Source organism: Bubalus kerabau, chromosome 4 (assembly GCF_029407905.1).
Source record: "Bubalus kerabau isolate K-KA32 ecotype Philippines breed swamp buffalo chromosome 4, PCC_UOA_SB_1v2, whole genome shotgun sequence".
NCBI classification, from domain to species: Eukaryota; Metazoa; Chordata; class Mammalia; order Artiodactyla; family Bovidae; genus Bubalus; species Bubalus kerabau.
Genome location: NC_073627.1, coordinates 19,874,439 through 19,886,699, shown reverse-complemented (window position 1 = coordinate 19,886,699; position 12,261 = coordinate 19,874,439). Strand labels below are relative to the sequence as shown.

The window sequence follows — 12,261 nt, the reverse complement described above, 5'->3', positions numbered from 1 at the left end:
GCTGGGCTTCAACACAAACGAATTCACTCCAGTAGATTTTCCTTTTCTTTTTCTAGTTCTTACTTTCCACTCCAGGCCCCCAAACCCCGCCCTGTTCCGAGGGAAAGGCCACAACAGATGAAGCAGCGGTGGCCTCCTCCTGTCAGCACCCCCAGCCCCACATCTCTGGGGAGGGAGGTCAACTCAAGCCAGAGCAGGGCTGAGTCTGTGAGGCCAGGCTGCCTGGACTGAGGGGCTTTCCTCCTTCCTGGGGGTCCCCTCCCACACCCAGCTCCTTTAGAAGCATCTGCAGCCCTGCTCAGCCAGGGTCCCCGGGGATGGGGGGCGGCCTTGCTCCTCCCGGCTGGTTCTTCTAGGACAGAAACAGGCTTTCAGGCTCGGGGAGGGAGTCAGGCCTCCTCATCCCCCAAGTTATCACCACAAAGCAAAGTCCAGGGAAGGAGGGGGAGGGACAGGCCTGGGGCTGGGGTGTGGGTTGGAGAGCCAGGTCCTTGCTAGTAAATCAATGTTGGTTTCCCAGATGGAGCTGCAGCCGCTTTGATTTCTCAAGTTGCCCCCCCCCTCCCCCCCTGCTCCCCTCACCCCCAGCTCCATGGTTTCAATTCCTCCCTGAAAAGCAGTGGGGCCTCCTTTCAAACCAGCCCAGCTCCTCCAACTCCCAACAACAGCTTAAGTTACAGGAAAGAGAAAGGGGAGGGGGGCGAGGTGGCCCAGCCTGGAGGAGAAGGAGAGAAATTCTGGGAGAAGGGAAGGGGACAAGGGAGAGAAGGAAGAAGAAAGAAAGGAAGAAAGAAAAAGTGAGGGGAGAGCAAGTTAGGAGACGGGGTGCCGTCCTAGGAAAGGAAAGGTATGCTCTGCAGGCCCAGGAGGGGAGCCCCCAACCCAGAAGCAATTTTGTCTCAGTTCTCCTTCCCCAGTGAGCACCCCCATAGTCATCCCCTCTGAGGGCCCCTCCGCATCTACAAGTCAATGATTCAGGCTCCCCCATTCCGCTCCTCTTGACATTCAGTTCTAGAAGTCTCCAGGAGAAAACTTATCTGTCTCATTCAGTCCCAGGGACACTTATTTCCTGGGCCAAGAAGGCAGAGTCACCCCCAAGAACCTCGCTAACCAAACTCAGCACTGCTTTTTTTCAGCTTGTTTTTTCCCCTGTCTGCTCTTAGCAGCCCACACGGTGCTTTTGCTTGGCCGAGGCCTGGGCTAATTAAAGTCCTTAATTAATACATCATCTGTTATATCTGTTTAATCCTTTTATGGCCCATTTTGCCATCCAGAGAGCTTGGGGGAAGAGTGCTGGAGAGATAAAGGGGATAAGAGCTATACTCTGCCAATTCTCCACCCGCCTCTGTCCCCAGAGCTGAGCAGCCTGGGAACTTGGCAGGGGGGAGGCTGAAGTGCACTGAAGGTGATCTACAAGTGGGGGTTCCAGGAGTCCTAGACCTCCTGATTATTCTGTGCCTGAAGGGCTGGTTCTCTGAGAACTAAATGGAGGATGGAGTTCAGGGAGAGGGAATTTGGTATCTCACCGGAAGGTGGATTCTAGGCTCAGGGAAGAAAAGGAAGATACTGGAAGAGCAGAGGAATACCTTGTAAGTTGAAGATGAGGGTAGCCAAGTAGAGTCTCTGAAGACTCAAATCTGTTTTTCACCAGGCATCCAGAACCTACCCCACTGAGAACAGAGTATTTTTTAAAAATATTTATTGGGCTACACTGGGTCTTAGTTCCAGCCTCAGGATCTTCACTGTGCATTCTCAGGGCTCAGCCTCTGAGAATGAGCCCTCATTCTCAGGGCTCAGCCTCAGTCCTCCCCCTCCTGAATGGATACACACACCCCTTCCCTTCAGGGTGGAGGGACCTCAGTGCTTCTGAAGGGAAAGAATACTGACCTAATGACCGGGGTTGAGGAAACAAAGGGAGGACTCCTAACCCTGCTAGGTGGGACGATTTCTCTGTAAGCAAGGAGACAGGGACACACGCAATTTCCAGGACTCTTCTTGGCAAAATGAAAGGTCAGAAGGAATTCCCTGACAGTCCAGTGGTTAGGATTCTGCGCTTTCACTGCTGAGGGCCCAGGTTCAATCCCTGGTCACGAAACTAAGATCCCATAAGCCTGGCTGTGTTGTAAGAGTGGGCAGACCCCTCCTCCCCACCCAGCCACCCAGGTTTCCTTAGCTGGGAGAAGTTCCCTGTGCTCTCAGTATCCCTGTGGTGTGTTGGCTATTGTTGACTGGCTCCAGCACACGAGCCTTTCACCTTGTCCAGGAGGCACCTAGTAAGGACAGCTGTGATAATCCCAAAGTATTATTTTCACAGCCTCCTACATCTGGCCCAAAGGTAAAATCAGTAGATTTTCTTTCTTTTTTTTTTAATAATCCCCTCATGCAGATGAGGCAGTTGATGCTAAGGAAGGAAAATGTCTTGCCTGAGGTCACTCAATGAGCCCCAGAGCAGGCTTCTTTCCTCTCGACCAGCTATTTATTCTGCTCTCCTGTCGACTTGAGACTTCTGCTCCCATTGAATGGAGTGGGTGGCATCTTTCCAGTGGGCACTCAACAATTATCCTAGATACCAGATTTGTAAGCCAAGAGATAATTGACAGTAGTGTCCCAGGGTTTGGGGCAGAAGTCGCAGCAGCATTGGAAGCAACGTGGGCTTCCAGTCTATTGCGGAAGCCCCAGACCAACCAGAAATATTTCTCAGGAAGGAAAATCAGCCCAATTTTCTGCAGACCATCACCCCTTAGACTTTAAGTCCCTGAACCTGCAGCCTAGGTCTCTGCAGACTTAGTCTACCTTGCCTATAGTAGATGCTCAATAATTTGTTGGATTAAAATAATAGCTATTACTTACCAAGCTTTTTGCCTAGCATTAGGTCAAGCAAGGGCCATTATCTATCTCATTTCAGTCTCACAACTGAAACAATGTAAATAAAAAAATTCTGACTTGAGGCTCTCAAGACCCAGGAAAAACAAGCCAGGCACATTCTTCTGTTGACTAGAATGTCTCCTGGCCCCACTGCTCCTTCTCTGTCTCCCTCTTCCACAGCCCATGGTCCTTAAATGCTGATGCCCCCAAAACTTGAGTCTTCCCATTCAATCCCCTTTCCCTAGGTGATCTTAGCTGCTCTCATAGCTTGAGCTATAGCTAAAGGTACTAGATCTAAATCCATCAAGAGCTCCTTCCAAGCCCCTGGGTTAGAATGTGTGGGTGTGCTCAGTCACTTCAGTCATATCTGATTCTTTGCGACCCCATGGACTGTAGCCCACCAGGCTCCTCTGTCCATGGGATTTTCCAGGCAAGAATACTGGAGTGGGTTGCCATCTCCTTCTCCAGGGGATCTTCCCAACCCAGGAATTGAACCTCAGTCTCTTGCTTCTCCAGCATTGGCAGGCAGATTATTTACCATTGCACGACCTGGAAAGCCCTGTGTTAGAATAGTCACCTTCTATTGAACATACAATCTTCTTTTGAACATAATATAGGCTTGACCTGGCTTGACTATGCTCATTATCTTCCTGTCCCTGCATTTCCTATCCTGGTTAATGACATCAGGTCATCTAAATCAGAATCATTGGTTGGGCTCCTCCCTCACTCTCTTTTCATCTATACTGCCTCAGCTCAGTTCACGCTTTCAGCATCTCTTGCCTGATCTCTTATGATCTATTGCTAACTAGAATCTCTGACTTAGCTGACTCAAATCATGCTCCATCTAACTGTCCAAATATACCATCTAAAACTTTAGAGGGAAAAAACATTTTGCTTCCCTAAATATGCCAGTGCATCTCTATCTCCAGGAGTCCAGATTGTGTGCACAGTATCTCAGGTCTTGCCTTATTTAAAACCTCCTCTGCTGCTACTCTCCCAGGTGTACATGGGTCTCTAACAGGACAAAAGTACTTGTACACTTGTGCCCCCTGCCCAGTCCATCCATTTCACCACATTACACCCTTGCACGTGCTATTCCCTCTGTCTGAAATGCCTATCCCTACCTTGAGATTATAAGGTCATATTTCTACGTCTAGCACCTAACACTTCGTCTGCAAGGCCCTGAAGGTGTGACACCTGCTGACCTCCCTTTGTTTCATCCTGTTTAACTCCTCACTCCAACCACAGAGGCCTCCTAGCGCCACCGCCTTTCCCTTTGTAGCACTGAATCCTGTGGTCATTTTACATTCATTTAAGTGACTTTGATGATTGTGAATCTCTCTCACAACTTCCCACTCCTCTGCCCTCTCCAATTCAAATTCCCTTCCCAATTATGCTTCCCACTATATAAGTTGCTATATTATCACATTTTATACATGGTAATGTATATATATCATTCTTCCCTGGTGGCTCAGACAGTAAAGAGTCTGCCTGCAATGCGGAGACCTGGTTTAGATCCCTGGGTTAGGAAGATCCCCTGGAGAAGGGAATGGCTACCCACTCCAATATTCTGGCCTGGAGAACCCCATGACCAGAGAAGTCTGGCGGGCTACAGTCCGTGGGGTCACAAACAGTCACTCAGGACACGACTGAGTGACTTTCACTTTCACTAATGTGTACATTACAACGCTACTCTCAGTTCTTCCCACCCTCTCCTTCCCCTGCTGTGTCCACAAGTCTAGTTCTCTATGTCTGTGTCTCTATTCTTGCCTTGCAAAATAGGCTCATCAGTAGCATTTTCCTAGATTTCATATATATATATGTGTTAATATACGATATCTGTTTTTCTTCTTTCGACTTATTTTACTCTTAATGACAAGCTCTAGGTTCAACCACCTCAATTCAACTCTTCAAGGGCAGGGATGCTGCCGTTTTTCTCTGTCTTGGCCACAACCTCTACCACAGTGGTTTAAAATCGGAAAACTCAGTAAAAGTGTGATGCATACAGAAAGGTTGATTGTATGAATGAATGTCTTTCATTTCTTTTTTCTTTTTGCAGCTTCAGCTCCCACTTTGCCTTGGGGGTGGAAGGGATAACTGTCACTCAAGCCTGGCCCTAGGGTAGGAAAACAGGTTTGTCATGGAAGGAAATTGAAGATGCTGCATTTCTATTGGAGATTTACTCTCAATTTCCTATCAGACTGTGAGCTCTTCCTGAGTGGAGTGGAGGAGTGTGCCTTACTAATTTTTTTTTTCACTGTTCAGCTCAGAGGCTTGGTACCGGCTCTAGATGTCCTAGGGGTAGAGTAAGAGGGGAGATTTGAAGGCACAGCACCTTGGGCTTAGTTTGGGCCCCACAGGGCAAGACAGCACAATTTTCCCATCCCTAGACTGCTCTGGGGTGAAGGTGGACTTGTGGGTGAAATGAAAATAAAACAGAAGAGCTAAGGCATAGCCTCCCTGATTTTGAAGGAACTCTTTCTTCCGAAAGCTGTGAAAAGTCAACCTCTCCAGGAAATGATAAGGCCAATTTTCATGTTGTAAAGAACCTGAAAATCCGTACTTCATTCAACCAAGGAGGGGAAAAAAATTGAATCCTATCAAACCTGGATCCATTGTTTGTATCTATGACTGAGAATTTTCTTTCCTTTTTCCTAATTTCTCCTTTTTTTTTTCCTTTTAGGTTTCTTTTTGTTGTTGTTTGGTTTTTTGTCTTGTTTTTAAAGCAATCCTTTTCTAGATTGAATTAGGAAACAACTCGCCAGGCTGGGAGGATTTGGACCATATAGAGAAGAGAAGGAGATTTTCTAAACTCAAGTTTCTTTCCTCTTTTTAAGTACCTCCCTCCCCTAACTGAGAAACAATAGAAATAATTGATCCATCATCCAACACCAGGCCCAGGAGATTTACATGCAAATTCCCCCTCTCCGCCCCAGAACTCCCTCCCCACCAAACTTAAAATCCAAGAATGAAGAAAAAAGAAGAAAACCTTTCTAAACCAACCGGAACCCTGCTGGCCACTGCCTTCCACCCCCTAGTCAGGTGAGAGAAGTGTGTGTGTGGTGTGTGTGTGTGTGTGTGTGTGTGTGTGTTGCAGGGGGGGGGGGGCGCAATTCAACCACCACAACCCCCAGCCTCCTTCCTCGCCACACACACCACCCCTTTCTGGTGTGGAATCACTTAAGATTTGGGTAAAACTCCCCTCTCTCCCAGGAGACCATATCTGGAAGCTTTTAGGGGGCGGAGGCAGAGGTGGAGAGAGAGGAGGAAAATTCCCCCAAACGGCCTAAAAGAGCCATCTCTTCCCTGAAAACTGCTCGTCATCCCCCACCCCCCACCATTAACCTCCGATTAAGACCTCCTCGTTATGGCAACTAAACTTTACTTTGCATAATTAAGATTTGCCTCGGAAGAAAGGGGAGGGAGAAGCCGCAGCTCTAGGCCATTCTCCTTCATCTCACTCCCTCCCACCCCCGCCCCAACCCTCCGGCTCAGGGCCTCCGAGTTCCTGAGTTTTCTCACTTTGAGGTGCCACCGAACACAAAGAACCATAATGGGCTCCTTTGTGCTCGCTACGGGGCAATTACGCCCCGGAGTCCAGGCCCCTTTAAGAGCCTCTTAAAGAGACAAGCTCTCATTTTTCAGAGGGTTATTTAAGAGTGCATGTAGAGGGAGAAGCGAGGCAAACTCCTAGAGGTCTACATATAGGGCGACGTGAAACTTTTGTCTGGATGCCATGAAAATGGGCTGAGAGAAGCGTCTTTGTAAACTGTTAGCTTAATTAAAAAAAAAAAACTCTCCCTTAAACAATATTTTTTTTCAAATTTGAGATTTTTTTTTTTTACTTGTTCTGAAAAATTGGACTGAAATAAGTGGGGTTCGAGGAGCAGGCGCGGAGGCACGGATTTAAAGAGGCTCTACCCCTAGAGCTCCGTGGCCCCGGGAAGAAGAGTGATCCAGGGCTGAGTGACGCGGGCCTCCGCAGTTCTGAGGAACGTGTGTCTCCGAATCTCGCCGCCGAGACTCCAGAGAAATCCCGTGTTGGGCAAAAAGCCCTTAATATAATAATAGCTTGTCTCTTTAAAAAGCAAAAGGAGGGGGGGAAAGTTTTGTTGGCATCTGGTTTCTGATCTCATTATGTTGTGGTTGACCAATCCAGCCCTCGGGGCTGGTCCTCGGGTTTAAATCTCATTGGCCGAGAGAACATTTTGGGATGGTGCTTAGAGCTCGACGGGGCGGTTTCAAGGATCCCTTTTTTGGGGGGCTGAGGAGAGGGCGGGGCCGCCGGCGGGGGCCCCCTTGAAACCGACTAATTGGGATCGGAGAGGCCGAGGTGAGGGCTGGAGGAAGGCACAAAGGAGTCGCTGGGCGGAGAAGGGAGGGGAGAGGCGAGAGGAGGAGGAAGAGGAGGAGAGAGGGCAAGCCGCGCGCGGTGTCTCCAGCGGCTCAGTCCGACCTCGGCGAGCTAGCGGGCAGGCGCGCCGCCCCCCTCCCCCGCCCGGCCTCCCCAACTCGGCAGCCGCGAGCAAAGTTTGCAAAGAGGAGCGGGAGGCGGCGGTCGCGGCGAGGAGGCGGCGGGGAAGGCGCGCGGTCTCCGGGCTGGGGGCGGGGGCGGGGGGGCGCCCGGGAGCCGAGTGGGGGGCGGCGGCCAGCATGCGGCCCCGCAGCGCCCTGCCCCGCCTGTTGCTGCCGCTGCTGCTACTGCCCGCCGCCGGGCCGGCCCAATTCCACGGAGAGAAGGGCATATCCATCCCGGACCACGGCTTCTGCCAGCCCATCTCCATCCCGTTGTGCACGGACATCGCCTACAACCAGACCATCATGCCCAACCTTCTGGGCCACACGAACCAAGAGGACGCCGGACTGGAGGTGCACCAGTTCTACCCGTTGGTAAAGGTGCAGTGCTCGCCCGAACTGCGCTTCTTCCTGTGCTCGATGTACGCACCCGTGTGCACCGTGCTGGAGCAGGCCATACCGCCGTGCCGCTCCATCTGCGAGCGCGCGCGCCAGGGCTGCGAGGCGCTCATGAACAAGTTCGGTTTCCAGTGGCCGGAGCGCCTGCGCTGCGAGCACTTCCCTCGCCACGGCGCGGAGCAGATCTGCGTGGGCCAGAACCACTCGGAGGACGGCGCGCCAGCGCTTCTTACCACCGCGCCGCCGCCCGGCCTGCAGCCGGGTGCGGGGGGCACCCCGGGCGGCCCGGGTGGCGGCGGCTCGCCCCCGCGCTATGCCACGCTGGAGCACCCGTTCCACTGTCCGCGCGTCCTCAAGGTGCCGTCCTATCTCAGCTACAAGTTCCTGGGCGAGCGCGACTGCGCGGCTCCCTGTGAGCCGGCGCGGCCGGATGGCTCCATGTTCTTCTCACAGGAGGAGACGCGCTTTGCGCGCCTCTGGATCCTCACCTGGTCCGTGCTGTGCTGCGCCTCCACCTTCTTCACCGTCACCACGTACCTGGTGGACATGCAGCGCTTCCGCTACCCCGAGCGGCCCATCATCTTTCTGTCCGGCTGCTACACTATGGTGTCGGTGGCCTACATCGCGGGTTTCGTGCTCCAGGAGCGCGTGGTGTGTAACGAGCGCTTCTCCGAGGACGGCTACCGCACGGTGGTGCAGGGCACCAAGAAGGAGGGCTGCACCATCCTCTTCATGATGCTCTACTTCTTCAGCATGGCCAGTTCCATCTGGTGGGTCATCTTGTCGCTCACCTGGTTCCTGGCGGCTGGCATGAAGTGGGGCCACGAGGCCATCGAGGCCAACTCGCAGTACTTTCACCTGGCCGCGTGGGCCGTGCCCGCCGTCAAGACCATCACGATCCTGGCTATGGGCCAGATCGACGGCGACCTGCTGAGCGGCGTGTGCTTCGTGGGCCTCAATAGCCTGGACCCGTTGCGGGGCTTCGTGCTGGCGCCGCTCTTCGTGTACCTGTTCATAGGCACGTCCTTCCTCCTGGCCGGCTTCGTGTCCCTCTTCCGCATCCGTACCATCATGAAACACGACGGTACCAAGACGGAGAAGCTGGAGCGGCTGATGGTGCGCATCGGCGTCTTCTCGGTGCTCTACACGGTGCCAGCCACCATCGTCATCGCCTGCTACTTCTACGAGCAGGCCTTCCGAGAGCACTGGGAGCGCTCGTGGGTGAGCCAGCACTGCAAGAGCCTGGCCATCCCGTGCCCGGCGCACTACACGCCGCGCATGTCTCCCGACTTCACCGTCTACATGATCAAATACCTCATGACGCTCATCGTGGGCATCACGTCGGGCTTCTGGATCTGGTCCGGCAAGACGCTGCACTCGTGGAGGAAGTTCTACACCCGTCTCACCAACAGCCGGCACGGCGAGACCACCGTGTGAGCCCGGCGCTTGTGCGCCGCGTCCCCGGCCGGGCCCGCACCGCGCGCTCACCGCCCGCGGGGAGGGGGTGGGGCGGGCGCTCCTACAGACTCCTTATTTTATTTTTTTAAATAAAGAACAATCGAAACCATTTCTTTTTTAGGTCGCTTTTTAAAGAAAACTCTGCCCAACAGCCCCACCAGGTTTGTAATTAAAACTGTAAATAGTCTTTGTAAATTTAATTATATATTTTGTATTTAAAAGAAAAAAAGGGGGGGAGGGCGAGGGCGCCAGGGCCTGAGGAGTAGGGGGTGGGGGGTCTGAGGGGTTCTCTCCTTTCTTCAGGGCCCTTTCAAACACCATCCCTGGTTTGACAGGGCCGGGCCTGCTGGAAGAGGTGTTGGCTCTGAGGAGTTGGCACATTCAACTTCTCAAGCCAAATTTGTGAGCTTTCTCACTGACGCTGGGCCTATGGAAGCTGTTGGATAGTTTTGAACAAGACTTGGATTTATTTTGATTTCCCATTCCCCCTTTCTCTCCTCACTTGTGCTGTCTCCTTCACTCAGTCTTTGGAAACCTCCCAACGGAGATGAAGACGTGGAGGGGGAAAAAAAAATCTAACCCGAACCGACGGGTGGGGTGGTGGGGAGAGGGCGGAGATCGAGTGAGGAATGGCCTCCACACACCCCCATCCCAGGCCCACCCCCCTGCTGGCAGGAAGATCTTTCTCTTCTGACTTTTCTTCTTTTCAACTGGCTGCCGGGAGCTCTTGGAGTGGGCAGAAAGTGCTTTGTGATGTGTGTTTTGAAACAACCCCCCACCCCCACCCCACTAAGTTGAGTACGGATCCTGACTGCCTCCATTTTTAGGGGGAGCATCATCAAGTTTTCAGATGTAGAGGTCTGGAGATACCTTGCATCTCTGTCCTTTCCCCTGCTGTCTACTCCACGCCTGCTCTTTCCCCCACGCCTGCTCTTTGCCCAACGCCCGCTCTTTCCCCCACTCCCGCCCCCAACTGAATGTCTCCTCTGGCATCCAGGTTAGCCGTTTGTGGGTGGTTTGTGTGGTCCGTGTGGGTTTTTGTTTTTGTTTGTTTGTTTGTTTGTTTTTCAAAAAGCAATAAAATGGGTTGGGTTGGAGGGAGGGAACGGATGGACGGGCTGGTGGGATTTTTAGTTTTTCTTTGACAAAAGACTGGTTTCTTTTCAAACTTGCCCAGAAAAGGGAGGGGAGGGGAGAAGTGGGTATCTTTGCTTTGGACACAGGCTCTGGGCAGGCTCTTTGTGACTGTGGGGATGGGGTTGAGTGTTTACATGACATTCTCTATCACAAGATTGATAGAATGTTTATAACAGATGTTTTCTGTCTTCCCCTTATACCCCCCCAAATAAAAGTCAAGACTTTTCTTAAAGTATCATTCATGCTGGTATGAGAACTGCAGTTTCCAATACACATCATTTCCCTCAACCAAATATTTGAAGTATTTTAGAATTTTAATTCCAATGGATTGATTTGAAGACCAAGGGGTGGGGTGAAACAAGTTTGCCCCCATAACTCAACTTTTCACCATCTCCTGTGTCTTGATAATAGTGCAAATTAAAAGCTAATAATCATCATAATAAAGTGCATTTAATTATCTTCTAGAGATCTAGCCCTTTAATTGTATTTAACAGGGTTGTAACATTTTATTAGTTTAACCAAACCACACCTCCTCCTTCCATCTCCCCCTGACCTGGTTGGTTGGGGCTAGGATGGAGAAGAGGTTCCCAGTTCCCATCTTGCTTTTTTAGCTAAATGGTGGTAGGGAAAATGGTGCCTTAACACCCTTTGTTGGCAGTCTTTGGGACAAGGGAGAAAGTAAGTTAGAACCCCTAGTTCGAAGTGTTGGCGTGTGTTAGTTTATGTTGGGGGAGGGGATCTGGAAATGTTTGATGGTAATTGAACACGTATGTGGGGCTTTGTTTGGAATTGAATGAAGCCTGGGGATTTCAGAAAACCCCCCTTCCCAAAATATATAACCCTCCCCTAGATGATTTGTAGCAGTGGCCCATGTTATAAGTTAAAACTAGACGTTTCTCAAATGATGATATGTGTGAAGTTCCAATGGGGAGTTACCTTCCACTATCAAAGAAGCAGGCCAGGGAGGTGGCACCACCCTGTAGCTCCATTTGTTGCAAGATTCTAAAGGAACCCCACAAAGGCTGCAGGAAAGAGTTAAATTACAAACAAATTGTGAGCGCCTCTCCCGGAAAGAATGGCCAAAGCTTGCGAAAGGGGGGATGGGGGGAGGGTGGTTTCCAGTGGCTGAGCTGGAGCCCAGTGGGAAGAGGAGTGCTGGTCTTTGCTGAAGATTTGGGAAAAGCCTCCTCTGCCTCCCAGACCCCAGACCCCTGTACCCTGGGTACACTTGTCGGTGGGCCCTCATGCTGAGGGCAGGAGGGGATGGTAGACTAGCAATAATTACCTTTTTCTTTCCGGAGCCCGGTGGGAGGGAGTGAATTTTGGTAAAGATCCTTCTCAACCCTCCTCCCTCAAAGTCTGCCAACGGAGGGAAAAGAACCTGAGAAAACTGGAAAAATAGGTTTTACAGCTAGGGAGAGGATAGATAATAAGATAATTGCCTCGCTAGGAAAGGATATCTCTCTTAGATGCCCTCCCCTTCTCCAGAGGGGTAGCCGAAGACTGAATTACCTTAGGGAAAGTGGGGAACTTTCTCTCTGGCTGCTCTCCTTGGTCTAATGAAACAACTCTTACAGTAAGGGTGTAGAGCAGGGGTCCCCAACCTCCAGGATCTAATGCCTGATGGTTTGAGGTGGAGCTGCTGGAATAATAATAGAAATAAAGTGCACCATAAATCTCTTGTGCTCAGATCATCCCCAAACCATCCCCCACCCCACCCTGGTCCATGGAAAACTTGTCTTCCATGAAAACTGTTCCCTGGTGCCACAAAGCTTGGGGACTGCTGGTGTACAGGATTTAGGGGACAAAGTGCCATGGAGAAGAGACCCATAAGTGAACCGCTTGAGCTCACTGCCACTGCTGGAGAAGGATCTGTCTCCAGTCCCT

At 51.4% G+C, this 12,261-nt stretch overlaps 1 protein-coding gene across 1 annotated transcript; it reads left to right on the top strand.

The window, feature by feature from the left end:
• Window positions 1-7,297: 7,297 nt before the first annotated feature.
• FZD2 (frizzled class receptor 2) lies at window positions 7,298-9,346 on the top strand. Its single transcript, XM_055579875.1, has one exon. The coding sequence runs from the start codon at window positions 7,519-7,521 to the stop codon at window positions 9,214-9,216; it is 1,698 nt and encodes a 565-aa protein (XP_055435850.1). The 5' UTR covers window positions 7,298-7,518; the 3' UTR covers window positions 9,217-9,346.
• Window positions 9,347-12,261: the final 2,915 nt, after the last annotated feature.